This window comes from Scardinius erythrophthalmus, assembly GCF_964197995.2.
Source record: "Scardinius erythrophthalmus genome assembly, chromosome: 20".
Taxonomy (NCBI): domain Eukaryota; kingdom Metazoa; phylum Chordata; class Actinopteri; order Cypriniformes; family Leuciscidae; genus Scardinius; species Scardinius erythrophthalmus.
The window spans coordinates 34,795,018-34,821,954 of NC_138240.1; the positions used below are offsets into that span (position 1 = coordinate 34,795,018).

Sequence of the window (26,937 nt, forward strand, 5' to 3'; positions counted from 1 at the left end):
TCTTCCGTGTTTTTTTGCACTTGAATAATAATAATTAATAATTTTATACATTTATATAGCACTTTTCTAAGTAGGCTACTCAAAGCGCTTTACATATGGAAGGGGGAATCTCCTCAAAACTTGAACAGACAAATACACAAAAATATGGCAAAATATCTCCGTGAACAGTCGGTTATAACTTGTATCTTAAGTTAACAAACAGTTGACATATTTATGTCTCAGTGTATTGGATCCGTGCAGCTCTTAAAGTGACAGCGGCCTAATATTCCCTCTGCAGTCTTTATAATAGCGGTAATCAAACAATGGCACCCGCTGTTCTTAACTATAAATGTATATATTTTATTTATAAAGTGCAGTTATTTTACATTTGATAAAAGTTTCTGAATACCTGAAAACCTTAAAACACTTTATTTCAATCGTATCTCTGCTCAGTTGTATTTATTTGTGTGATAATAGATATTTTACATTTAAATGACTGTTTATTTGTCTTTAATAATGCTTGAAAATGTTGTTAATATTAGTTAGGCTAGTTGTTTTTGCTGTGGTTTTTCTAAACCTCTGTTCCTCTGTTGATTTGTGTTCATGGTATTCAGCTACAATGAAATGTTTTGCAACAAGACAATAAATGTGAATGATATATATATATATATATATATATTTTTTTACCTTTATTTAGAATTGAAATTAGGAATCGAGAATCGGAATCGTTAAAATTCAAACTATACCAAACCCTAACGATGACATGTTTAGTCATGTGATGCATATTGTACCCATAGAGATGTGTTTATACTGCTGTGTGCTGTTCACTGTCAGTGTTGATGAAGATAAATGTTACTTCATACAATATTCATATTGTATATCCTGCAAAGACGACAAAAGATTTACACCCAATTGCTGTCCTGCATCAAAACATAAGGGCGAATGTGTTTTAGACCAGACATGGAGTGCGACCCGAACGCTTGCTAATAAAATGATCAGAACAGAATAGCATTAGAACTTTACGTCTGGTCTCTCGCCATCGTCTCAGTGAGATCTTAGTGAAGATGATTTCAGTGTGGACAAGAAACTTTTGCAAAAAGCAAGTGTGTGTGGGTAGCGTTTAAAACAATTCCTCGGTCTTTAAAGATAAATACATGTGCAATTTCTTATAGATATTCTAGGAAATTTATTAAACAAGCAAATAGCTTAGTTTTGTACACAATCAAGGAACAGTGGAAATGACACCCGGAGGTTCTGTTATAAAAATGTCTGTTCTGCTTTGCATTACTCCTCGTGTTCACAGCGGTCGGGGATCGCCGCTCTACTTCCTGAAACGGTCAAGAGTCGTCTTCATTCCCAAGTCTCTCTTCTCCTTGGACTTCTCTTCCAGCTCTTTCTGTCTTTCCATTTTCTCTTGTACAGATTGTCGAATTATATCCTGCAGAATCACACGAGAGAGGAAGTGATGTGAGCAAAGAGAAACACTATACTGAGAGAGGATTTGTGGGTAAGTTAGACCTTTAACTGTACAAATCCCTCAAGTCTATGATATTCTGGCCTGTTACGCTCTATATTTTTTACCAAAATTTGAATCTGCTTGGTTAAAGTTACCTCTCCTCCTTAGCAAACATGTGTCTCAAACAGTGCAAGACGATTCCAAACACACCAGTCTAATACTTAGGGTTAATGATTTTAACAAACCTCAAACATGATCACTATCAAACACCACTAATACAAACATTGTCAGGTGCTCTTGAGCTTGAACATGCAAATACATTAAAGAAGACAGACAGAGAGAAAGTAAAAAGTAAATACCCTCTGATCCTCATGGGCGACTTTCCTCTTTCTTTTCTCCACAGAACCTGCCGAACTTCTTCCTTTCTTCTTTTTTATGGGCTTAAACTTCTCTTTTGCTAATGGATCATAGCCCTGAAATAAAGACAAGACAAAGTCTGAAATAATGACATCAAACCGTCTGGTTTCTCGTAAGCTCAGGAGACACGAAACACAGAGCGGATCACATGATCGAGTTAGACCAGGAAACATCTCAGACATCATTTGAGTTCTGCACAGAACGCTGTATTTTAAAGCGATATGGAGGAGATTATGAGGAAACTGCTGGTCAACGGCTCTGGCTGAACTGTGAGATAAACTAAAACACTATTGGTTATTTTTTTTTTGCATTTTAAATGGTTAAAGTATTCTTAAAATGCACTCTAAAAATGTTATTTATTTGGAATAAATAATTATTCACAGTATTTTGAAGTGCCCACGATAACAGTATCGTGCACGTTTCATTATTGCGATATATATTACCGAATCCTGATACATGTCTAGTCTGAAGTAAAAGTAAACAAGCTGAAAACTGTCATTAATGTTAATTAAACCACAAAGAGAAAATCACTCACTGCTCTTGACTGAATAACTTTTCTAGCTTTAATAAGAATCAATTTATTCATTCATACTATGCAGTATTTTTTTTTTTTTTACATTTGATTATTGCAGTATTTCTTAATACATGTTAAAAAGTTTTTTTTGTGAGATCTAATTTGTATCTTTGTACTATTATTTTTAATTTGCTTCTTATTTTTTTTTTACAAAGCATCTAAAGGGACATGGTGATGAAGAAAAAGTGAGATGAGAGGGAAAAATAAATATTTCAATGTTCTTGCGTTTTGAGTTTCTCGGGGGGAACGCAAAAGCATTAACTTAAAACATTTTTTCTCACGTCTCATATTTTTTCCCTTCATGTCCCTCTAGGGGCTCCATATATATATTTTATAACATAAATAAAAACAAATCGTGATATACATCTTTATCGTGAAATGAAATGTTCTGATGTTGTGAAAATATTGGCCCATATGTATTTGTGCCGGGTTACCAGTGCTGAACTTACCAAAGCCTCAACCCGTTCCTTGTGCCTCTGCTCAAAGCTGGCGTGGTCCACTTTACCCAGCTGTCCCGGGTCCAAGCCGATCAGCTCAGGCTGCACCTTCTCCAGCAGGGCCTTGACCTCCCACTCCTGCCTCTGCTTGAAACTGCGGTACGGGTTTGTGTCCAGGGCATCAAAGTTCGGTTCTCCTGCACCTGGAGAGACATTCAAGAGCTTGCATTCTCCTTTTTTGAAGTGAAATGTGACCTGTACATTCAGACCTCGTTTACACCTGATATTAAAGGGGTGATTATGATTTCACTTTTCTAACTTTAGTTAGTGTAATGTTGCTGTTTGATCATAAACAACATCTGCAAAGTTACAACACTCAAAGTTCAAAGCAAAGGGAGATATTTGCTTTCACACAAATCTTTTTAAGGACTAATAAACGGCTGGTAGAGACTACACAACATTCCTCCCGGGTTAGTGACATCACCAACCCTAGAATTTACATAAACCCCGCCTCGCAACAAAGGGCTATATATGGCTCTGCTGAGAACGAGCTTTTGAAGCTCCGCCCCCTGTGCCGGGAGCAGCAGCTCATTTGCATTTAAAGGGACAAACAAAACTGTGTTTTTGCTCACCCTCAAAAAAGGAAAATTTTAACATGCTATAAAAAAATATCTGTGGGGTATTTTGAGCTAAAACTTCACACACACTCTGGGGACAAAAAATACATATTTTACATATTGTAAAAAGGGGAATTACACCACCCCTTTAAGATGCGTTTTAATTGATCGGATCACAAGTAGACGAGGGAAACACATTCCCGTTTACACCTGGTGTTTTAATCCGTCACTTCTGTCCACTTTCAAACACTTCTGTCCTGATTTCTTCGAGGGGAGAGTCTATGGGTGAGGAAATGTTTGGGTTTTCCGGATCTTACGATCTAATGGACAATAAGCACACGTAATTTACACGGAGACGACGGAGAAACACACGGAGAGCATTAGCTTCAGTTTGTGCTCTGACAGACGCGAGATCAGCCGAACACTGTGAGTGTGTGTTAGAAATCAGGAATGGAGAGAGAACATTGAGCTTCGTATGTTTTTCATCTTCAAACCAAACTTGAGTCTTCAGACGACAGTTTAAATCCCGCTCTATCACTCTTCCCATAATGTTCCCGCATTAGATCAGTAGACGGAGAGAAGACGGTCTTTAGTGGCTGTTTGAACACATTCGGTCACATGAGCGTTTACACTACGAAAGCAATCCGGTCGAATGTGTTTTCAACTAACTCTGGAAGTGGAGGAAACTGGACGAGCTCAAAGCGTTTTAGACCCGTTTACTCCTGTATTTAGAGTCGTCCACTCGTGATCCGATCGACCAAAACGCATCTTAATACAGCTGTAAACAGGGCCAAAGTCATGATCTCTGCAATATACTGAAAAAGTATAAATCTCAACACTAAAATAACTCTGTGAAACACTACATTATCTGACTTATCTCCCGAAAACTGCTGCTCATTCGCATTAAACAATGTCATGTTGCCTTCACTAGGTTTGGGAACAGAGCTCATGAAACAGCTGACTATACATGCAGGTATGAAGGAGTGAACATGTCCTTTGAGTGAACTTTGATGTATTTGTGTCTTACCTGGTACAATCATGCTGGTGAAGCCCTGATCATGTCCGATTCCCAGAACATCCTCAAACGGGCAGTACGCAAGCCCACAAACCTGCCCTCGCAGGCGGTGAGCCATGTAGGGTTTGGATAAAGTACTGCTTCCACAAGCGTTCTTATAAACCTGTGGATGCATACAGACAACTCTAAGACCCCGTTCACACTGTCAGTCCAGATCTGATTTGTGAATCCGATTGGAATCTGATTTAAGGTATTGACTGTCCACATGATGTATCACAACGGTTCAGATCTGATTTGTGTGTCCATGCCACTCTTTAGTTTTCCGGAATATCTGCATTGATCTCAAAACATGTCTCCATTATATTGTTTTCTGGTAGTCTGACACTTTGCATGTTTCCTGTATAGGAACATCTGACATGTTTATGTTTTACATGGTGCAAGAAACTTACATAAACCACACAAAATCCAGTGTGACTGAAATGTATTTCCAGAAATGCAATTTGAGTGGGATTTACTTATTTTATATTAGGTCTGAGAACTGTGAGTGACTGGTTGTATGTTTTTCTTGGTGTCATGTTTTGATGTTATTTTATGTTTCTATGTATTTTAGAGTTATTTACTATTTATGGACAGCACTTTGGTCCATTCTAATGGTTTTGAAAGTGCTTTATAAATAAAAGTTGAGTTGAGTTGATTTCAAAACACAAGGTAGCTCATAACGGGTTTGTAAAAAAATAAATATATATATAAATTGTGTGCTTTTTTGCCGTTCACACTCAGATTCTAATCGGATATCCATAAAAAATCTAATTTGGAATGATGGTCTGAATGAGGCTTAATAGCAATTCAAGTTAATTTGTATAGTGTATATGTATTTCACAAAAGATATTGTTTCAAGCAGCTTTATAGAGAAAGCTTGTTTCAATGTTACAATTTAGAAAGTATTCTAATATTACAATATTGAATTGTTGTGTAACATTCATAACTGCAACTTATGTGTATGCACAGCTGTTTCTTTATATTCTTCATATTATTTTCTATATATAACATATTGAAAAGAATTCAGTACTGTCTTGTTACATGCCGTTTTGTCCTCAAGTAAATCAGAAATAAAGGAATGTCTCCAGGGCTCAACAATAAATTGGTCATTCACTCGCTCAAGTAAAAAATTGCTTGTCCGGATTTTTTTTTTTTGTGGTGTAAATATAATTTATTCTGAAGCAATACTCTCATCAGTGTTCTATCAGCTTTGACATTTAAATCTGCATGTTTGTGATATTTACCCCGAAGGCATTTTTTACCTTTAAAAAGGGCATTTTTCCCTAATGTTATTAAAGATATACTTCATCTCATTTCAAATTCCATAAATGGAATTAGAATATTGAGGCGCTATCTGGCTGTTATCAATCAAATTAAATAATTGACATTCAATTACAACTGCGTTAAATGTTATGAAATTGTTTTAAATATTTTTTTAATATACAAATAAGAAATGTTGAGGAAAAAATTATTGGATTTAAACATGAAACTAAACCACCAGCTAATCCATCTTAATGAGTGAGTCATTGATTCAAACGGCTGATTCATTGAAGAACGAGGCAGTTTATGAGTGAGTCATTGAATCAAACGGCTGATTCATTGAAGAACGAGGCAGTTTATGAGTGAGTCATTGATTCAAACGGCTGATTCATTGAAGAACGAGGCAGTTTATGAGTGAGTCATTGATTCAAACGGCTGATTCATTGAAGAACGAGGCAGTTTATGAGTGAGTCATTGATTCAAACGGCTGATTCATTGAAGAACGAGGCAGTTTATGAGTGAGTCATTGACTCAAACGGCTGATTCATTGAAGAACGAGGCAGTTTGAGTGAGTCATTGATTCAAACGGCTGATTCATTGAAGAACGAGGCAGTTTATGAGTGAGTCATTGATTCAAACGGCTGATTAATTGAAGAACGAGGCAGTTTATGAGTGAGTCATTGATTCAAACGGCTGATTCATTGAAGAACGAGGCAGTTAATGAGTGAGTCATTGATTCAAACGGCTGATTCATTGAAGAACGAGGCAGTTTATGAGTGAGTCATTGATTCAAACGGCTGATTCATTGAAGAACGAGGCAGTTTATGAGTGAGTCATTGATTCAAACGGCTGATTCACTGAAGAACGAGGCAGTTTATGAGTGAGTCATTGATTCAAACGGCAGATTCTTTCAAGAACGAGGCAGTTTATGAGTGAGTCATTGATTCAAACGGCTGATTCATTGAAGAACGAGGCAGTTTATGAGTGAGTCACTGAATCTTTCACTCAACCGATTCGTTCAAAACGCTGGATCATTCAGTAATGGAGTGAGATGCTGTGAGATGCGCTGTGGTTCTGCTGTGATCTTTGTTTGGATCTATTTTCGCTGCTGAAATATTACAAAAACACTCAATATTACATCTAAAATGTAAGTGACTACTAGTTTATTGAACTGTTGAATGAAATCAGTGTCACTTTCAATCATGATGGTATTCAGGAAAACAGCGCTCTTGATCGTGTGATGTTGCTTAACTGTATCATATGTTATAATTATAAAAACTCAATTTTTACCTCAGTATATTAACTGAGTTTTTTGCGTGAGCTGCGCTTATTTGTATCCATTTGTCTGCGCGAGCCTCAACAGCATCAGTACATTACACACATTATTGTCCACTATCAATCGCCACTTACACATTGTAATAAAATCAGAATAATTCTTGCGTTTTGGTGATTCCAGTTTTTTGTGGATCTCTGAGCTGGTGTGAGTGAGTGGAGGCGGGGCTCATTTGCATATTCATAGAACTGCATATATTAAATAAGGAAAGGGTGTAGAGTTACATTCAAGCTATTTTAAGGCATGAAGAATTTTTTTTCAAGGAAAAAAACGTTTCAATATGTAATTTTGTTGATCAAAGATGAGTTTTAAGGGATACAATTATTGACTACAGGGGGACTTTAACACTCAGTAATATTATCGATTCGACTGCAATAACACTGGAGTAATATGACACAATTGATGAAGTTTGCGACATCTGCACTGTTGTTGATCTGAATGAGCACTGAACAGACTCAGTGAATAACACTTGTCTTCAGTAGAGCTGCATATAGCTGAAATTAACTCGTTTCATTATTGTTGAAATGTACAGTTATTGAAATGAACTGAAGAATGACACTACTGTCTTTTTAGAGCTGCTTTATAGCAGAATTTGATTGTGTTATTTCCCCGTTTATTGTTCTGAATCTGCTTTGAAACATTAAGTATTGTATAAAGCGCTACATGAATAAAATGACTTGACTTAAGAGTGATTTGTTTTGGTATAATTGCAACTGGATATGCGCTGGTCTGATTTCAGGGATAGGTTATTGTTAAGGGTTGGGTTGGGACAGTGGATGTTGATCTTGTGTGTGTATCATGTGTCCATGTACACTACCTGTACAACATCTCCAGTAGCAGCGCTGAGCAGTCCTTTCTGGCTCAGAGACAGGCAAGAGGCTCCAGCTGGGAGAAAACAGGAGTGAAGGGGTTTAAACGCTCGGATGTCATACACCTTCAGCTTCCGGTCCAGACCGGACGTCACCATGTGCCTGCAATAAACAAATATGACATTGTATTGTTATAAATGAAGGGTCTCGTAAGGTATGGTCCAGCATGCAACAACTAAATCAATAATAATCGATGCTATAATTAAAACTGACACGGAAAATATCTGATAGTCACGTCACTTTACAGTAGTGAAGAACACAAGTACAAAACGCATCTGTAAAATAGCAGACACACAATGAGATGCTGCAGGAAAAGTTCATGACCCAAGTTGTCCAAACATGAAACTTTTAAAGCTATGATTACAGTGGGATTTTTTTTTCTGAAAAACTGCCATAACATTTCTGGAGTTTTCTATAACTTGCCCTTTGAAACCTACTTCAAAGTTTGTGTTCTCAGGCCACCAAAACTTCATATGGATTCAACACACTGACTAAACCAAAACCGGTTTTGTGTAAATTAACAGCCAGAGCACATTAAAAGTGTCGTGTTAGCGGCCCCTAAGTTAATAACTAATGATTTTTACAAATGAAAATGAATAAATTGAAAACTGACTTTAGCTGGACAATAACTTTATTCTAGAGCTGCTGTAAAGCTAATTTGAAACAATCTATATTGTAAAAAGCACTAAATAAATAAAGGTGACTTGACTTAACTATACCCACAGAAAGCACAAGAACTGGCGTATTGCCATGGCACAATTTGTTTTTCTTTTCTTTTTCTTAAAAGATGCAACAACCAGATGTGTATAATTTCTTGAATTCAATTCCCCCAGTAAAGTGATCTGTATAAACAGTGCTCTGGTTTTTGTCATACAGATAAGTATGAGTAATGCATCATTCAAAACTGTTAAGGGTCTACTTTTAAACATAATTAACTTAATATATAATCAAATGAACCGAGACTCAGCGTCAACAATATAATTTCTTGAGTCAGGCGCTGAAGTGAATTCCCCCAGTATATAGTGATACTCACATGCCAACTTAAAATACTTCTTATCATACAGATAATTATGAGTAATGCATCATTCGAAACTGTTAAAGGGATATTTCACCGCTGGAAAGATGAATGTGTATTTAAATGGGGTCATTTATGTAGCCTGGCTAACGTCAGACCTCTTCTCATTGAGACGTGGTCTGGGAACCACATGTTCACTTTCTCGTATTTGAGGCGTGGTTTACGAATGCCCAGAGCCGTTTATTGGGCGATACGAATGTCTATCAAATGCGCCTGTACGTAGCTCATATCCAATCGTTTCAATTATACCAGATGACGTATGTAGAGCGGCAGAAATTCGACGAGGAAGAAGACTAAATAAACTTGCGTTCTAAACTACTTAGAACACTATCTAAGGCTGCATCGAAAGGCAACTTCGCGTCTGCTGCCATGTTGGATCCATAGATATAAACAAACTGCTTCGGTGTGTCTCAAGACGTCGTCATCGTCTTGCTGCTCCCTCCCCGTTCTGTGATTGGTTCCCTTTTTGAGGGGAAAATCTGGTCCATGGTGTCCAGACTGCCTAGCAGCGTGAATAAAACTGCGCTGCGTTCAAGGCAGCATGGGGAAACCCAGGCTATCATTTATGTAGTAGAAATGTGAAATTATTTTAGAAGTTGGTGCCTTCTAGACTGAGAAAAGCCAGAAAATGTATTTTTGGCTCATGTGGATGAAAGACAACAACTCCCAGAATGCACTTGCTTCGCTGCCCTACGAGGACATACCCAAGCCACGCCTACCGGTTACAGAGGGCAGTATCAGGAGAAATGATACAGCTAGGCTACTAGTCGACTGGAAACTGAAAAGACGGTGTTTTATGGTGAGATCCCCCTGTGTGCGGGTTGAGGACATGCGGGACGAGCTCCTATAGTCTCTCGCCTCTGGACAGAAAATCCTCTGATGACGATAAATTACGATTTTTGTTCATCTGAGGTTTTTTCCCAGATACACAATACAGAAATCTCTCGTCTCAGGGGGACATGAGGGAGGGAAGCACGGTCACTCGAGAATACTACTGGGTTTCTACTGATGCAAAGCTGAATGCTAATCGGTGAAGTATGCCTTTAATAGGTCTACTTTAATATGTGTAAAAAAAAAAAAAAAAAAGCAGTCTCGGTCTGTGTGAACTGGAGCACGCCTTAATATATAAAAAAATGAACCAAGACTCAGCAAACAGACACATTAGTATAAATCCTTGAGTCAGGCACTGAAGTGAATTCCCCCAGTATATAGTGACACTCACATGCCGGTTTTGTCCACGGTTAGGGAACGCACAGCACCCCGATGGCACAGCATCTTCACAAGCGGCTCTCTCTGGTTGGGCGACCACAGACTCACGGTGCCGTTCGGGTGACCCAAGTGAACCACTGCATTATAGGGATTCTGCGCCATCACATCTAGACGCCCCAGTTTAGTGCCGATGGCTGCGACCTCTTTACCAACCGACACGTCCAGATACTGCAGAAACCCTGTGGCACTCTGAAAGGTCAAAACATTATTAGTGACATATGGAAAACCTGTAAGGAATACAGTCTGAAATACAAATGGGAGAAATCTCTTTTTCATACACAAAACTTTGATTGTCTGAACTGCCTTCATTGGAGTCTTGAGTTTTCTTCCGGGAACGAACATGTCACAATTTTCATCATTTAAATAATTTAGAGATGCACCATAATTGGTATCGACCGATATATATGGTAATTTACAATGTTATCATTATCAGACCGATAAGAAAATTTGGCCGAGATAATAAAGCTGATAAATAATGTATTATTTCCTTCAGCTGAGACGCTTCAGATGCGCACTGTTCAACATGATGGTTTTAAAGGTGCAGTGTGTGATATTTAGTGGCATCTAGAGGTGAGATTTACAAATTGCAAACAGTCAGTCACTCATGGCCCATCCCTCAAATTGCAAACTCGAAGGAGAAGCTACGGTGGCTGACGTATGATCAGAAGATGTCGTCGTCTGAAAATTTAAATGAAAATTTGGATTTAGATTCATCGGCCAATATATCGGTTAACGGCTTTCAAATATAAAGAATTATCAGTATAAGACAAAATTTTCATATCGGTGCATCCCTGAAATAATTAATACGCAGAATAAAGGGGCGGTTGTTTAAGTTAGTAGCGTGTTGAAACTGCCGGTTATGGTAAGGGGCGGGACATTCTTGAAGCGCTCGACCAATCATAACACACTGCTCCAGCCGACCAATTAGAGCACAGTGTGCTTTTCAGGAGAAGGGGCTTCATAGAGACCAGAACTAAACAGAGCGTTACTGACAGACTGGGAAGAGAGGAGCTGCAGCAATGGAGAATATGAGGAAAATAATGAATTAATCTGTTCTAGTAGAGCCCAGAAACATATTCAAGACTTTGTAAAAGGGCATAATAGGTCCTCTTTAAAGATCAGGGTGCAATATGAGACAGCAACGACTGGATTGTTGTAATGAACTACTAGGTCCTGCATCTCCAATAAACACTACATTTAATCCAAAAAAGCAGCTGCTAGAATTCTTACCAGGTCAAGGAAATATGATCATATCATTTTATAATCTCTACATTGTCTACCTGTTAAATTATAAATTATAAGGCCATAAACAGTCTAGCTCATTTGTATTTAACCAATCTTCTATCAAGAGGATATTCAAGTCTACTTGAAGAGGAAGAGCTTTCTCACATTCGGCTCCTAATCTCTGGAATAGCCTGAATTGAATACATTGTACATTGACAATTGAACAACTTTTTCATTACTTTTAAAAGAACAGTGCACAGTCAATCCTATGTGGAAGGTTAACAAAGCGTTAAAGAAGTTCAAAGTTTGTCCAAAAGCATCTGCTGACGCACCGCAGTGGCGAGTAGGAAGTGGTAGGGCAGAAACTGCATTTTCAAGACGTCGTTGAACTTCTTCACGCAGTGGAGCTCCACACCTTTAGAGTCATAGATGTAGAGCCATTTCTTCTGCGCCACAGCAAACATGGCCTCCGTATGAAGCCACCTGGAGGAGCACAGAGAGTGAGCTTCAAATGAGACCAGACTGAGACATACTCATTACTGAAGCACAGGGGTACAGGATGTATAGTGATAAAAACCCTAAATAAACTGAATCTGGACTGACTTAATTTCAAATGTGTCAGTCCAATACAAAGAAATGCAATCAGGGTTTTTGTCATGCTGCTTCGCTTTGGCTGAGGAAGCGGATCAGATGGGGTGGGTGAATGAAGCAAAAATGTCTAAAATCTGGGATGCACAAAAAAAGCATAAAAAAAGGGATGCACGATATATCAGCCACCATATCGTTATCGGCCGATATGTGTTCATTTTTAATGTTAACGCATTCGGCAAGATAAGGAAATTTGGCCGATATATTAAAGCTGATAGGCTAAAAATAACGGATTATTTCCTTCAGCGGAGACACTTCAGATGCGCATTGTTCAACATGATGGTTTTGAATTGCTTGAAATATGATTGGAATCACTTAAAAAATAAATAAAATAAAAACAGTAAAAAAAAAAAGTTTTAATTGTCATGAACATTGCACTGATTAAAGCTACACTGTGTAGGATTTTCTCCCATCTAGCGGTGAAATTGTATATCACTACAAACTGAATATTACTTTCTAGCCCCTCCCATCCCGAGGGCGTTTTAACTCCTACGGTGGCCGTATTATTTCAGATCTGCCGGCAGTCGTGAGTAATCTCCCCCTCGCATTCGTCACGGTGCCACTGAGTTTTAAAACGAAGCTTGAATTTCCAGGTATGTCCCTCTTAGGCTAATGTATTTTCAAGATGGAGGCGCAACATGGCTGCCGCCATTCAAGCGACTCGCTCGTATGTATTCTAAATGGCAGATTCTACGCTTACGAGAATACTTGATTAGCTGGTAGAAGTAATTACACATTAATAAGCACATATAATTTTGAAAGAAAGTGTTTTTTGTAGGGCTGTCAAAAGATTAATCGCGATTATCGCATCCAAAATAAAAATTTGTGTTTACATAATATATGTGTGTATACTCTGTATAATTATTTTGTATATATAAATACACACACATGCATGTATATATTTAAGAAATATTTGCATACATATACTGTATATATTTATATATAATTTATATTATATATAAATATATATTTTTTATATATAAATTACACATTTTTCTTAAATATATACAAGCATATGTGTGTATTTATATATACAAAATAATTATACAGAGTACACACACATATATTATTTAAACACAAACTCTTATTTTGGATGCGATTAATCGCGATTAATCTTTTGACAGCCCTAGTTTTTTGCTAAGAATCAACTTAAAAAATTACACAGTGTAGCTTTAAGACCGCAAAATGACAAATTGGGAAAATGTTATTCTTGTTTTTGAAGATTCAGCATTGCCGGAAAGTGGTATAACCATGACACAAAAATATTTCAACTGGCAGAAATATCTTCAGCAATATACATTATCATTTTAACAGTTTTATCACCCAGCCTTCTACCAAGTCCCGAAGACTGCAAGCTGCCGCCAGGCTGATATGTTAAAGTATATTTATAGATGGTAAGAGACAATTAACTCAAGCTGCCGCACCCAAAAACTCCCTCTGATTTTCCAGAGATTACAGAAATGAGGCTCACAAGCAGAAATCAGCTGGACTGAAACCTGGCCAGTCAGACGGTGGCACTGCTCTTCATGTACTGAAGACAAGAGTTTGGCAGAGGTTGCTTGCTTAGCATTAAAAGATTTTTTAGCCAGCCAAGCAAAAGAAAATCTAAAAATGTATTATTTTCTAAGCAAAGCTTAAAATCAAGAGACGCGTCTTAATGAATGTGCACTTACTTGACGTCATTCACCGTTTCCATGACATTCATCTCACACATCAGGTCTTTGGACTGCCAGTCGATACAGGCCACATGACCTTTCCTTCCACCCAATAGCAGATGCCTGTGGCAGACAGATCAAGTTGATTATATATACACACACATATACACATAAATTTGTGCAATTTAAATAAACCTCTTCTTTAATGAACACGATTTAAATTTCTGGATTAAAATGTTCATGGTATATTGAAGTATATGTCCTGAGATCATAAAGAAAAAGAGCACTTTTTTCTTCTTAAAAATCTGATTAAATGTTTACTTTAATTAATAAGATTAATTATGGTAGTTAAATGGTAAAATCTCAAGAAAACTGATATTCAAGGGGGAAAAAAAACAGGGTTGTCTGAATTAATTAATGGCAGACTTTTGTCAGGTAATGTGTTTAACCTATTTATAGATTTACACAGAAATATAATTACTAGGTTCCAAAATGTACATGTAAATGTGAGCGAGACAAGAGCATTGCAACAGAAATCTACTTCTGTTCACACTTTATATGATTACGAGTTTAATCCAAACAATCTCCCAATGTAACCAACAGTCTGAATATTATTAGACAAGGTACAGTGATATCAACAATGTACATTAAGAAGGAAAAAACAGGTACAATAATTGAAATCCTGAGGTGTCGACAAAAATAGTCAAACATTTTTTCCAATTTCAAGCATATAAAAATACAAATTTGTTCATATTTTATGATATAAATGTTTAATGATCGACAGTAATATCCAGTGATGTAAACTACTCAACTGTTTTATATCGAATTTTGCATTTTAATTTTTTATTGAAAATGGCACAATTTACATGATTCATGTAATTCATAACTGAAGTGACAAGACAAGAAATGTTGTGCATTTTTTTACATATTAGACAAACAAATAAGAGTAAATGAATTCTTTTAAATAACCCATCTGGGTTTTTAATTTTATAAATGCATAAAGAGTGTTTTTTCCCAACATTTATTAATAAACAAGTTTTAACTTGGCATGTCTGAAACATGTATTTCTAAAGGTTTCTCCCTTCCATCATATCAGACATTGTTAGTTGTTACTGACCCTTTTAACACAAGTACATGCAGTGATCCATCAGTTCTGAACTCTTAAACCTTTAGCACATACCGTCCATTTCTGCTGTAGTCCAGCCTATACGGGCCAAACTGGGAGAGATGCAGGTTGAAGTACTGTGGGGAGAGAACAAGAAACACCTAGTAGAACATATCAAATGTGTAGCTGCTAAAAAACCTGTAGGTCTGTAAAAATCGGATTAATATGTATACATGCTTGTTCGTTTTCTAAAATGTCATATTTAACAAATGTATAGTAGCAAAGATTTGTTTCTAGATTTCTAAAGAAGTAAATCCATTTGCTTTGATTCATTTCTCTGGATTCTTTCGCAACACTGCTGCATGTGGCTTGATGATCTCAATTAAATATGGTCCAAAAATATGCACATAAATCAATAGATTCATTACTGGAACATCTAAGCAGAAAAGAGCATTCATGTTCAAGCTTTTATCTGTGAATCCGGGGACGAGGCCGCAGGGACTGATTTGACACACTTATGAAAGGCTTTAGTCTGAGGACACAAACGCAGCGTAACAGACTCTTCTTTCAAAACACCTTATTCCAGACTTTGACCAGTGATGCTAATGCTAATAATAATGCCTCCATCTGTGACATTCATAACCATATTTTATACATTAAACATGTTAAATTTAGTGTGAAATTACCAGATTTACTTTTCTGGTAAACACACTATATATGTGGCCCTGGATCACAAAACCAGAGTCGCACGGGTATATCTGTGGCAATAGCCAACAATACATTGTATGGGTCAAAATTATCGATTTTTCTTTTATGCCAAAAATCATTAGGATATTCAGTAAAGATCATGTTCCATGAGGATATTTTGTAAATTTCCTACTGGAAATATATAAAACATGTATTTTTGTGAGTGAATGCAGCACAATCGCCAACATAAATGAACAACTTTAAAGGAGATTTTCTCAATGTTCAGATTTTTTTTGCTCCCTCAGATTCCAGATTTTCAATAGTTGTATCTCAACCAAATATTGTCCTATCCTAACAAATCATACATCAATGAAAAGCTTATTTATTCAGCTTCCATATCATGCATAAATCTAAATTTTAATGACATTCAGTCTTTTTACCATTAAGCGACCATCAGCACCGAAATACCGGTAAACCTCGGTAATGACCCTTAAATGCTTCACTGTTGTCTTCATTTCAGACGCTTTCTGTCCAATTTGACCGTTTTTTGCTTTTGAGTGACAGGCGTAAAGGGTCTGATCACACAGAAAGCACTTTTGCTCTTAAAAACACAAGACGTCACACAACAGCAGAGCCGCAGTGATGATGAATCTCAGCCAACGTCCATCAAGCGCAAGTTTACGTATAATAGCAAAACTATTCAAAACTAGGGCTGGGACGATACACCTATCTCCCGATTCGATACTGTCACGATACTTGGGTGCCGATACGCATTTAGATTTTTAAGAATTACGATTATACAAGTATTGCGATTCAATATTGCAATGCATTGTGATTTTTTTAACACTAGACCATCGGGAAAAGCTAAATCATACACTTATACAGACTGTACATCATGTATAAGATGAGTCATTTTTACAAGTTTTATTCAGAAGCATCATACAATATTACATTCTCTTTAATAAATGATTCAATAACAATACATTTTTTACAGTCACTTGTCGCCACCTACTGGCGGAACAATGTAATCGATAAATGCCTTATTTTAAGTGCCAAGTTTAAAGGCACAATATGTAACTTTTTTGCTTTAAAATTAGCAAAAATCACTATATCTACGTTATATATTTTTTTTTGTTGTGTACATACATTATCCCGACTGTTTCCAACAACTTTCAAACCAGGAGAAATTTTTATTTAATTTTTAGACACGGCACGTTTCTTTATTTCCGTTTTGTCGCAGTCAATGGCGTCATATCCGCGTTGTCCCTGGTTTCCGCCTATGGTTTCCGCTCGTACTGCCATGGCAACCAGAGCTATGAGCAGAGCCCTCTGATTAACCAAAGCGACAGACGCAGACAACTGTGGAGTGCGCAATGTCTATCTGCACGCTGTTGTTGTTTCGTTCAAACATTATGGACCATGGCAAGCAGACTTTGGATAAAAAAGGAGAACTAAAACGAGAATCAATATCAGCGCGGTGTTTTCGAGAGGCCGAGAGCTCCCATAGACAGTATATAAACCAGAGCTCCACGTCCGAGACTTCGACCGCTCTTACATGTACTTATTGAACAGGTGAGCACATTTACATAAAACTAATCAATGTTATACAGTTCAACAATGATAAAATGTTAGAATATGATCTGTATGTTATTCTAATGTTGATCTAGCTAACTGCTAGTCTCATACAGACAAACTAACACATACATTTCAACACATTCAAATGCAGTTTAGTGTGCTAGTGTAATGTTAGACCAGGTGAAACAGCGCTGCGTTACCTCACAAGTTTAATTTGTCTAATAAACTGACCTGTGGGTAGTAATTCTGCGTGTAGTTCGGTAGAATGAAATGTCCATATTCCTTTTATATCCGCGGGACTCGCGTCGCGTGTGGAGCTGATAGCTGTCTCTTAGCAATCCCGAACTGCTTCATATCACAGTCATGATAAAAACATCGATGTATTCAGTCATCCATAAACATTATTAGATCGGCCGGCTTGACGTTGACGACAACATCCATAATTCTTAGCAAATGTTGTGTCATCAATCTACGCCTTTGTTATTGTAAATAGGTTAGCGACCCCTAGCGGTGAAAAATTCCATACTGTACGTTTAAGATCAAAAACTGATTTACTCTATTTTGATCACTACTGTGGACATCAGTGTTCATATTTGAACTTTAAACTTTAATCTCAGTACTTCTATGATAATTTTAACTATTGCATCAGAAATAATGAAGCTATGAAGTTGAAAAGACGAAGTTTCATGACGACTCTCCGGGTCAGCGCCAACACAGCTTTAAATGTTGAGATATTATTTTGTCAAAGGTTTAATAGACAGACAAATCGGAAGATCACGTGCGTGTTTGAATCGAGATCACAGTCTTTTAAAGATTAATCGCGCAGCTCTACTGTATTTTTTATATATAGACGAGTAGCGCAGGGGCTTTTCAGTGCATTCAGTCTCACGTCTCTTTCACGCATCCACTTAATAGGGATATTATGTCACTAAACACTCATAGATGACGACACATTTCATGTTGGAACAAAAGTGGCTAACTTCTGTCAAACTCGTCTATAAGCAAGGACAAAAATAAAGCAATAAAAAAAAAAAAATCATGTTAGGTGAAAAATGGAGTAATCGCATCATCTCCTTCTGAGCTTTGTGATTGGCCCATAATAGACTTCTGACATCAGCGCGTTTGACCTCATACTGGTAATCTTAACACATAGCATCATACTGGTAATGTTACAACTTTTTAGGGCTGGGCAAAAAAAATAGATTTTTCAATTAATTGTTTTTTAAAATGTGGTCGATTCAAAATCGATTCTCAAACGCCACGAATCGATTTTTTTCCATATTTATTTATCTATTACCCAAAAGCCACTATTAGTTTTCCTCCACTGTTCATAGGCTTGCAAACTCCATTTTATACTTAACGCTGTGAGATTTTATGTTTGTTTTATCTTAATCATAAAATAACCTCAACTAGTGCTGCACGATTAATCATTTCGCAATCGCGATGTCAAGCCTACGCAATTATATGACGCAAAATGCTGTGATTTATGATGAAATAAACATATTTGGGCTATTAACGCAATTAATGCAGCATCTGTTAATTTTTGTCATCCTTTGGCTAGTGTTACATGACCCCGCTCTTATGCGCGATAAGACAAAAAAGAGCTCGCTGCCTGTGAATGTCCTGACTGTGACACACAGAAAGACTCGCGCTAATATCGTGCGTGCGCACAAGACAGCCCAGAATACAGTTATCTTTCGCGCTTGAACGAACAATAACACACACAATTATGTCAAAATGTGTTTTTGTCGAGTATCTTCATAACATAAGAGCAGTCTAATGATGAACGTGAAGAGTTGTGACTCGTGAGAGAACGAGGCGCGTATGAGATCCGCGTCTCTGTCAGCAGCGGCTGCTCTTAAAGGGACAGTACACAGTAGCCACTAATTATCTCTGTCGCTAAAGTTAATCAAAGAGCAAAGGGAACAGAGAAAAACACTCACTGCTCTTGACTAAAGAACTTTTGTAACTTTAATAAGGATTAGTCTATAATTTATAATGAATTCTTTTTATTAATTAACCACTTGTAAACTTGTTCACTTTTCTTCTTTTATTTTTTATAAATATAGGATTTGTATTAAATATATATTCATTGAGTCGAATCGAAATAGAATTTAGAATCGAAATCGAAAATTTAATCGAAATCGAAAATCGAAATAGAATCGAATTGTAACATCTGAATCAATACCAAAACCTACAACTTTTCATACTGGATAATCGACAGAACTGGTATTTTTGAAAAAGTCCGGTTCACATACAATCTCTAAACGGTATTTTACCAGTACAGACTGTGTGTGTGAAGGGGGGAGTCAACAAACTCTGTTTATTATTGGTCTCGCTGCAGTTTCTAGCGTTCAAACGTGCTAAAATAATTCACCTTTGATCCAGAAGTGATGTCAACAGCATCTGCGATGTCATCTTGAGATATCGTACATGTGTCTTCACCCTCGTCTCCTTCCAGGAAGCTGAAGACAAGCAGACAGACATGAGCTCTATATGTGTGTGTAGTGTACATTTATGAATATATGAAGAATACAAACACACAAACAGTGGTTAAACCAAATGTCCAAGCTAATCTTTTCTATCCAAGAGCAGCCACTGCCATTTGTAACTTCAGTGTTTGAGGCTTCTGGGGGAAATGACAGAAAGCAGGGTCAACTTACCCTCACATAAATCCCAAACTCTCAGTTGATTAACCCAAATCTTTCTTACTCCTGGTTATTTGTTCCAGCATGCCATAATACAGTATTGTTGTTTAATGGCGATTTACATTGTGCATATCGCCACCTACTGGCCAATAATCTCAAAGTCTCCCTGTAGTCAATAATTATATCCCTTAAAACCCTTAAAATAGCTTGAATGTAACTCGACACCCTTGCCTCATTTAGTATACACGGTTCTATGAATATGCAAATTAGCCCCGCCTCCACTCCACATTACTTTACACATGGTTTGTCTTAAAGCATATTAAAACACCAGATAGACACATAAACAACATTAAAAGCTGGATTTTCACCACAGAGGAGCTTTATAGAGTTTTAAAAAAATGTGAAAAAGATTATATAATTAGTTTGATGATAAATATATAAATTAAAGTAGAGCTGCACAATTCTGGATAAATTGAGATTTACGATTTCTTTGTTTCAAACACAGATCATGATTCTGAACAGACAACCAAACAAAATAATATGTAATGTATTTTAAAAATAGGTCTGAATGAATGATTCAAGGACTTTCATTACTGGATGAATCAGCATTTCTGAACGAATTTCTTGAATGATTCAATGACAAATACATTTTTAGTCACTTGTCGCCACCTACTGGTGTAATGATGTAATCGACACAATCGTAATCTGAAGCGCTAAGCTACTTTCAAAAGGTGATTTGCTCTATTTTGATTGCCAAAATATAAATCCGTGCTAATTTGAATATTGGTAACGTAAATAACGATACTGTGTGTGTGTGTGTGTGTGGTTGAGAGGACTGTATTTTTAATAGACATGGCTGAATCGTTGTCATTTAGGAATGAGATCATGTGGGTGTTTGTCAGTGTCATTCTTCTTTTCATCTGGCACAATATGTGAACTACATTACCCAGCATCCTCTGGAAGTAGGAGGTCGTATCGTGCGGCCTGTTTCTGAGCGAGTTCAGACACGGACTCCGAGAACACAATGGCCTCCTTCAGCTTTCTCCCGGCTCCTGCGGGCTGACACATCACAGAGAGGAGGAGTGTGAACACCCGAAATACAGTCCTTATTAGGGATACACCTCTATGAAACCTTTGGCCGATACCGATAACTCTTTATATTTAAAAGTCGATAACCAATATACTGGACGATACAATTAAATCCAAATTTTGGATTATAAAAACAAAAGTCTCATCATTAAAAGCCATGTCCCAAGCACACAATTATAATGTTGTTCTTATAATTTTATGCAGCCGATATGACAGACGTGCACTGCACATGAACTGCATTTTCCTTTATTGAAGTGATTCCAATCATATTTCAAGCGATTCAAAACCATAATGTTGAACAGTGCGCATCTGAAGAGTCTCAGCTGAAGGAAATAATACCTTATTTATCGGCTTTAATATATCGGACAAATGTTCTTATCAGGCCGATAACGATAACATTGAAAATGAACACATCGTTTGTGTGGCCGATATGATATATCGTACATCCCTAGTCCTTATGTAAAGTTTCAGATAATGTGTCAAGCGTTATTGGTGTGAATCTCACAAAATCTGCCAAGAACATCGACTGGTCGTGTAGTTCTGTATTTAAGGCCATGTCCACACTAATACTAATATATTTTTCTCTCCGGTTTGGCCTTCTGTCCACACTGAGACGGCGTTTTTATTAATGAAAACGAAGCTCTTTGAAAACGCTCTCCAAAGTGGATACATTTGAAAACGCCGTTTTTGCGTTGTAGTGTGGACTGTGAAACCGGTGGGATTTAAAAACGATTACGTAAATTTAGTCATGTGACGCATATTGTACCAATAGATACTCATGTTTATACCAGTATTGTGCCTGTTATGTGCTGTTCGCTTAATATTCTACATTGCACACTCTTCATATCACAGTCCTGCAAAGATGACAGAATACACTCACATTTGCTGTCCTGCGGCTAAACATGAGAGCGGTCGCGTTTTAGACCAAACATATGGTGACTGCGTGCGACCTGGACATATTTTACTAAATAAAATGATCCTGTCAGAAGAAATGCGCGATAACGTCATTATTTTTCCCCCTGAATCATATCAGTGACCGTTTGTGGGGTTTTACGCATGCGCAGTAAAGGTGAATTAAGCGTTTTCAGGCGTTTTTCAAAAGTTTCTCATCCACACTGAAACGTCTGAAAACGCTAGTGTGGACAGAGAGCGTTTATAAACGAAAACGCCGTTTTCAAACGTATCCGGATTAATGTAGATGTAGTCTTAGTTTAAGACTGCAATCCTAAACCGCGAATCTAATCACTATACAAGCAATGGCGTATGCAAGTTTGGTGAATGAAACGCTGATGTGACGGAACAAACTCAAAGGCTAGAAACAGTGATGTATAACTTTGAAAATCAGTAAAAGGACGTTCCCACAGAAGTCCATGCGTGATCTCATGTGATTTTGTGACTTTTACATCTTTGTCATCAGTAGTGTACATTAGGGTGTTCAGATGGTTATCAGTATATTTTGAGGTAAATATCTTATTTCTGTGGAATTGAAATTGGTATTGAAATGTATGAAATTTCACTGCGATCTATCATTTTGGTATTGTAAAAATATTATTATAATATAATCTAATATTATAATATTAAATATTATTTAAAAATATTAAAATATTATAATATTTATATTATATTTATATTTATAAAATTGTAAAAATATGTATTAATTTTACATCAAAAAACTCAATTCTCATAAAGTGATATAAGATTTAGATCATATTTCCCACCCCTAACAGCAACTTGCATCCATTTCTATATGCCGAATAGACTCAAAACAAGTGTTAAAATATACAGGAACGCATTTGGACAATGTCACAAGTATAAGTATAAATCGGGACTCACCGCTTTGTGTTTCTCTCCTCTCCGAAACTTCTGGAGCCGTTCTGTCGGTATCGGAGCCTGACCGGGAAAAGGGTCCTCTTTCTAAATACACAATATGATCCGATGAGAAGGGCTGCTGAAATATTGACGTTTTGATTGTTCATATTAGGACATAGCAAAAACGTCTAGGTGCAGGAAACCAAAGGTGCAGTTAAAACAATTAAGGGTGTGATTAAGTTGTGCGTTGGCAATTGTTAAATCACTTAATCGTGATTATTTGGGAACCACGATAATGGTGCAAAATAAGCAAATTTCATGCTTAAAGCAGTTGTTCTCAAATGTTTTGACATGATATCGTCAGAATTCGAATATCATTTTGACATGATATCGTCGATATATGTCAGAATTGTGGCCAGTGACAAAGCTGAGTAACTTTGGAAAACCACAAGTCACAGCATCTGCTGAACAAAACAGCTCGTGTCAAGCCGTGAGAAGAAGCACTGATCTGATTAGCATACTAGCACATTCATACATAGCATACTAGTAAAGTAAAGTCACTGAATGGAAAAACTAACTCTTACCACTGGTTGGTCACTTTCACCTTTCTTCCTTTTTAATGACCTTTCTTTTACTGTTGCTTCACTCTGGTTCTGCACATCTTTACTCAGTTCTTCCTCGGGTTTCTTCTGGTCTGTGTTTTTTGATTCCTCCCAATAGCGTTTTGAAAGCTGAGCGAGGAAAAGACAAACACATTCAGAAATGTTTTCTTTATTTTACATTTTCAATCAGGAACAAATGTCTTCCATGGGAAATAAATGCAGATGATCATAACAACATTTGTCCCTGAATGGTAAACAATATTCACCTTGGTGGGTTAATAAATAAGACTGTCCATGATAACATTTGGCAGCCTTTTATTTTTCAGTGTCCTTGTTACACATTACATGTAATATCTATAAATTATTCACAATAATTACATGCAACTAAACCAAACCCTATAGTAAGTCATATAATTATTATTACACACTGTAACACGGACACCTTAAAATAAAGGGTAACCCAAAAAATCTAGAAGTTCTTAGAAATACAGAAAGTAATGAGTGTCTGCAAATGTTTCAGTGGATTAAAGGTTTCCAAATATTAATAAGCAGTGAAAATGTTTTAAGATATTTTTTTTTTCTGGGAAATAATGATGAGATTATGTTTTCAAGAACTTCAAGAACTCAATAAGGATTTTTTCTTAATGAATATTAATTCAAAACATGCTAATTACAGAAGAGGTGTATTAAGATAAGTAAATAATACAGTATAGATAATATATTTATGTTTTCAAGAACTTCATTACTCAATAAGAATTTTTTTCTTAATGAATATTAATTCAAAACATGCTCATTACAGAAGAGGTGTATTGAAATATTATGAAAATAACAGTTAATATGCTATTTACCACACATGATACCAATCAACCACACTGACTGTACACTTTTCAAACGATAGATTTTACTTACATTCTATCAAAAAGTTCAGGAAGAAATGACGAGTATAATATTATAAAGCCGTGAAAGTCAAGAAGCGACGTATTTTGCGATGATGACAACATCTTACCTTTACTCTGACTATCCGAAATAAAAAAAATAAATGTATACTATGTCTATAGACTTCTCACATCTTAGTGAAAAGCGAGTGCTGTTGTAGCCAGAGCAGGGGTTGATCATGTTTACCTTTTGCTTGCTCTTTTTCTCCACGTGTGTGCTGGACGAATCCTCCGGCGTTGGCGCCGCCATGTTTGTTTTAAGACAACAAGAGCAGAACTCTTCTTCTAGCGTCTATTTGGCAATCATCAAACAACCTAGAGGTGAATTACCGTCCCCTGCCGAACTGGAGAAGCTGCTGCTGCTTCTTGTAACCATGTCTTCTATTATGGAAGCATATGGGTAGCAATATTCAATTAGAAATGTAATATGTAAAATGACAATGCATTTCTGTATTTAAATGTACATTTTCCATAAAGGCATTAAATAAGTTCTAAAGGGGAATTAAGGGAATTTATATAAGCGAGCGCTTATAATAAACAGAATGATATTGTCCGCTGCTGTGGAATCGAATATAGTTATATCTTTATCTTTATAGTAGTTTGAACTGATCTTTAAGGCCCACTGAAGTGCCTTTAAACGCGAAGCATCATTATTCAGTGTGTTGACGTTAATTTCCACTGAAACAGGAAGACAGGGCGGGGCATATCGAACAGCTCCTCCCCTTTTCTTAGAAATAGCCAATAGCGTTTAGTTTATATCACAGCTCGGCCAGAGCCATTGACCAGCAGTTTCCTCCTAATCTCCTCCATATCGCTTTAAAATACAGCATTCTGTCCATAACTGTAAGCTTTGAATATAGATAACAGCAAGGCTAACATATTCATACTAAAAGCCCCAAAAAAATTATTTCATGGGGACTTTAAAACTAAAGCGTCGCAGGCCATGTCCCAAATGCACACTTCATATGCACTTTCGGTCTTGTGGACTTGCAATGGCTGCTGCTGTCCTTGAAGTCCATGAGACCGTAGGGTGTCCCATTTGTCATTTTAGATTTGTAGAAGGATGCCCGCGAGCGTCCCCTTTCGATATGTGCCCTTGATGTGCACTTTTGACGACAGTCAAAGCGACGTTACGTCCCAAAAGTGCAGACTCGTAGGAAGACCGTGAGTGCTTAGGGTGCCATTTGGGACTGGGCCAATATCAAATATTGGTGGGGTCAATTTGGCCATTTCTAGTGATGTCTATGATGGTTACGGCCCTGTGCTGAGGAGATCTTTGTAAGGCTGATTTCACACGGCACTCTCAAACAGCAATCTCTGAATGTTTGCAACTTGCAGGCTCATATCATCCTCTTTCAAATGCTGTGCAGTATAAGAGCGCACACTGTACAGTCGTTTCTGGACTGCAATATGTGCATGTTTCATGTTTCCCTATTTTGAGGAATGTGAAGCTTCAATGTAAATAACATTTACCCAAGGATATATCATTTGTTAGATAATTTAAGTGGGCATATGTCCTATTTATTTTTATATATGTGGCAGGATAAGTGATGTTGCCCTCCTATTGGCTCTGGTTAAGTGTTGCTCTGACAGACCAATGATGTAGAAGCTTTATTTTGATGGGTGTACGGGTCCTCGTAAGTCTGGGTTCTTACCTTCTGGCATTCTCGTTTCATCTGAGGTATGTTGACACTCTCTCTGACTGTGTATTGATGTGAATAGCTCTAGTTATATGCTCTATTTCTAGGTTAGTTAGAGCGGGTCTGGCGGTGCGAGTAGGGTCTGCCTGCAGAGCCGGAGGCTGCATTTTCAGGACCCCACTTTTAGGACCGCATTTCTAGGACCCTAGGTTTTTAGTGACAGCGCCACCTACCGAATTAGAGGACCAGCGAAGATGGATGACAATCAGAGTGTGAGTATCAAATGCGAATAAATTTTTACAATTGCGATGCATTTAATTGGAAAGTTAACGTAGCAAACGTGATGGTGATTTGCTAAAAAAATAGTCTTGAATGCATAGCCATAGTATTTAGCCTCTAATGCTTGAAAATGAATTGTTAGCACGTTCATTTAACGGAACTGTTGCGTGATAAGCCTGTGTTGACTTATTGACAGCACAATAAAACTGTAGCATGTTCGTTCTGAAAGCTTGTTAATTACTCCTTGTTCTTCCATTTTAAGTCAGTTAAAATAATCTTAATGTTTTCACTGTCACGTGCTCACAGTCAGCCTGTTTAACGTTACCCACAATACAAGTTATGTGTAGTATGCGTCTACATGCGTCTCATCATTTTGACATGGTTTTATAATGTGTGCTTTAAATATTATATACATGTAAATGTGTATATATATATATATATATATATATATGGTCAGAAAAAAAGTCGTGTCAATGTTATTTCTATTCAGATTTCTCAATTGAGATGGGCTTTATTGACATGAGTGTTTCTAGAACCTTTGTTCCCACAACATCAAAACCTTTTTTTTTTTTCAAATCTTTGAACAGTATGCAATAATAGTATTATGAACATTAATTGATATGTGTGCACTGTTTGGTAACTAAGAAAAAAAAAATAAAGTGTAGAAAATGTTCAACTAAATGTTCCTTATTTAATTCACT

At 37.0% G+C, this 26,937-nt stretch overlaps 1 protein-coding gene across 1 annotated transcript; it reads right to left on the reverse strand.

The window, feature by feature from the left end:
• Window positions 1-1,147: 1,147 nt before the first annotated feature.
• On the reverse strand, window positions 1,148-24,966 carry wdr46 (WD repeat domain 46). The gene is made up of 14 exons (XM_081348533.1): window positions 24,505-24,966; window positions 23,365-23,511; window positions 22,805-22,885; window positions 20,829-20,941; window positions 19,612-19,699; window positions 15,048-15,109; window positions 13,886-13,990; window positions 11,897-12,047; window positions 10,294-10,529; window positions 7,945-8,098; window positions 4,508-4,658; window positions 2,876-3,066; window positions 1,795-1,908; window positions 1,148-1,417 (listed from the first exon to the last, which is right to left on the reverse strand). Exons 1-14 carry the CDS (start codon window positions 24,565-24,567, stop codon window positions 1,301-1,303), a joined length of 1,773 nt encoding a protein of 590 aa, XP_081204659.1. The 5' UTR covers window positions 24,568-24,966; the 3' UTR covers window positions 1,148-1,300.
• Window positions 24,967-26,937: the final 1,971 nt, after the last annotated feature.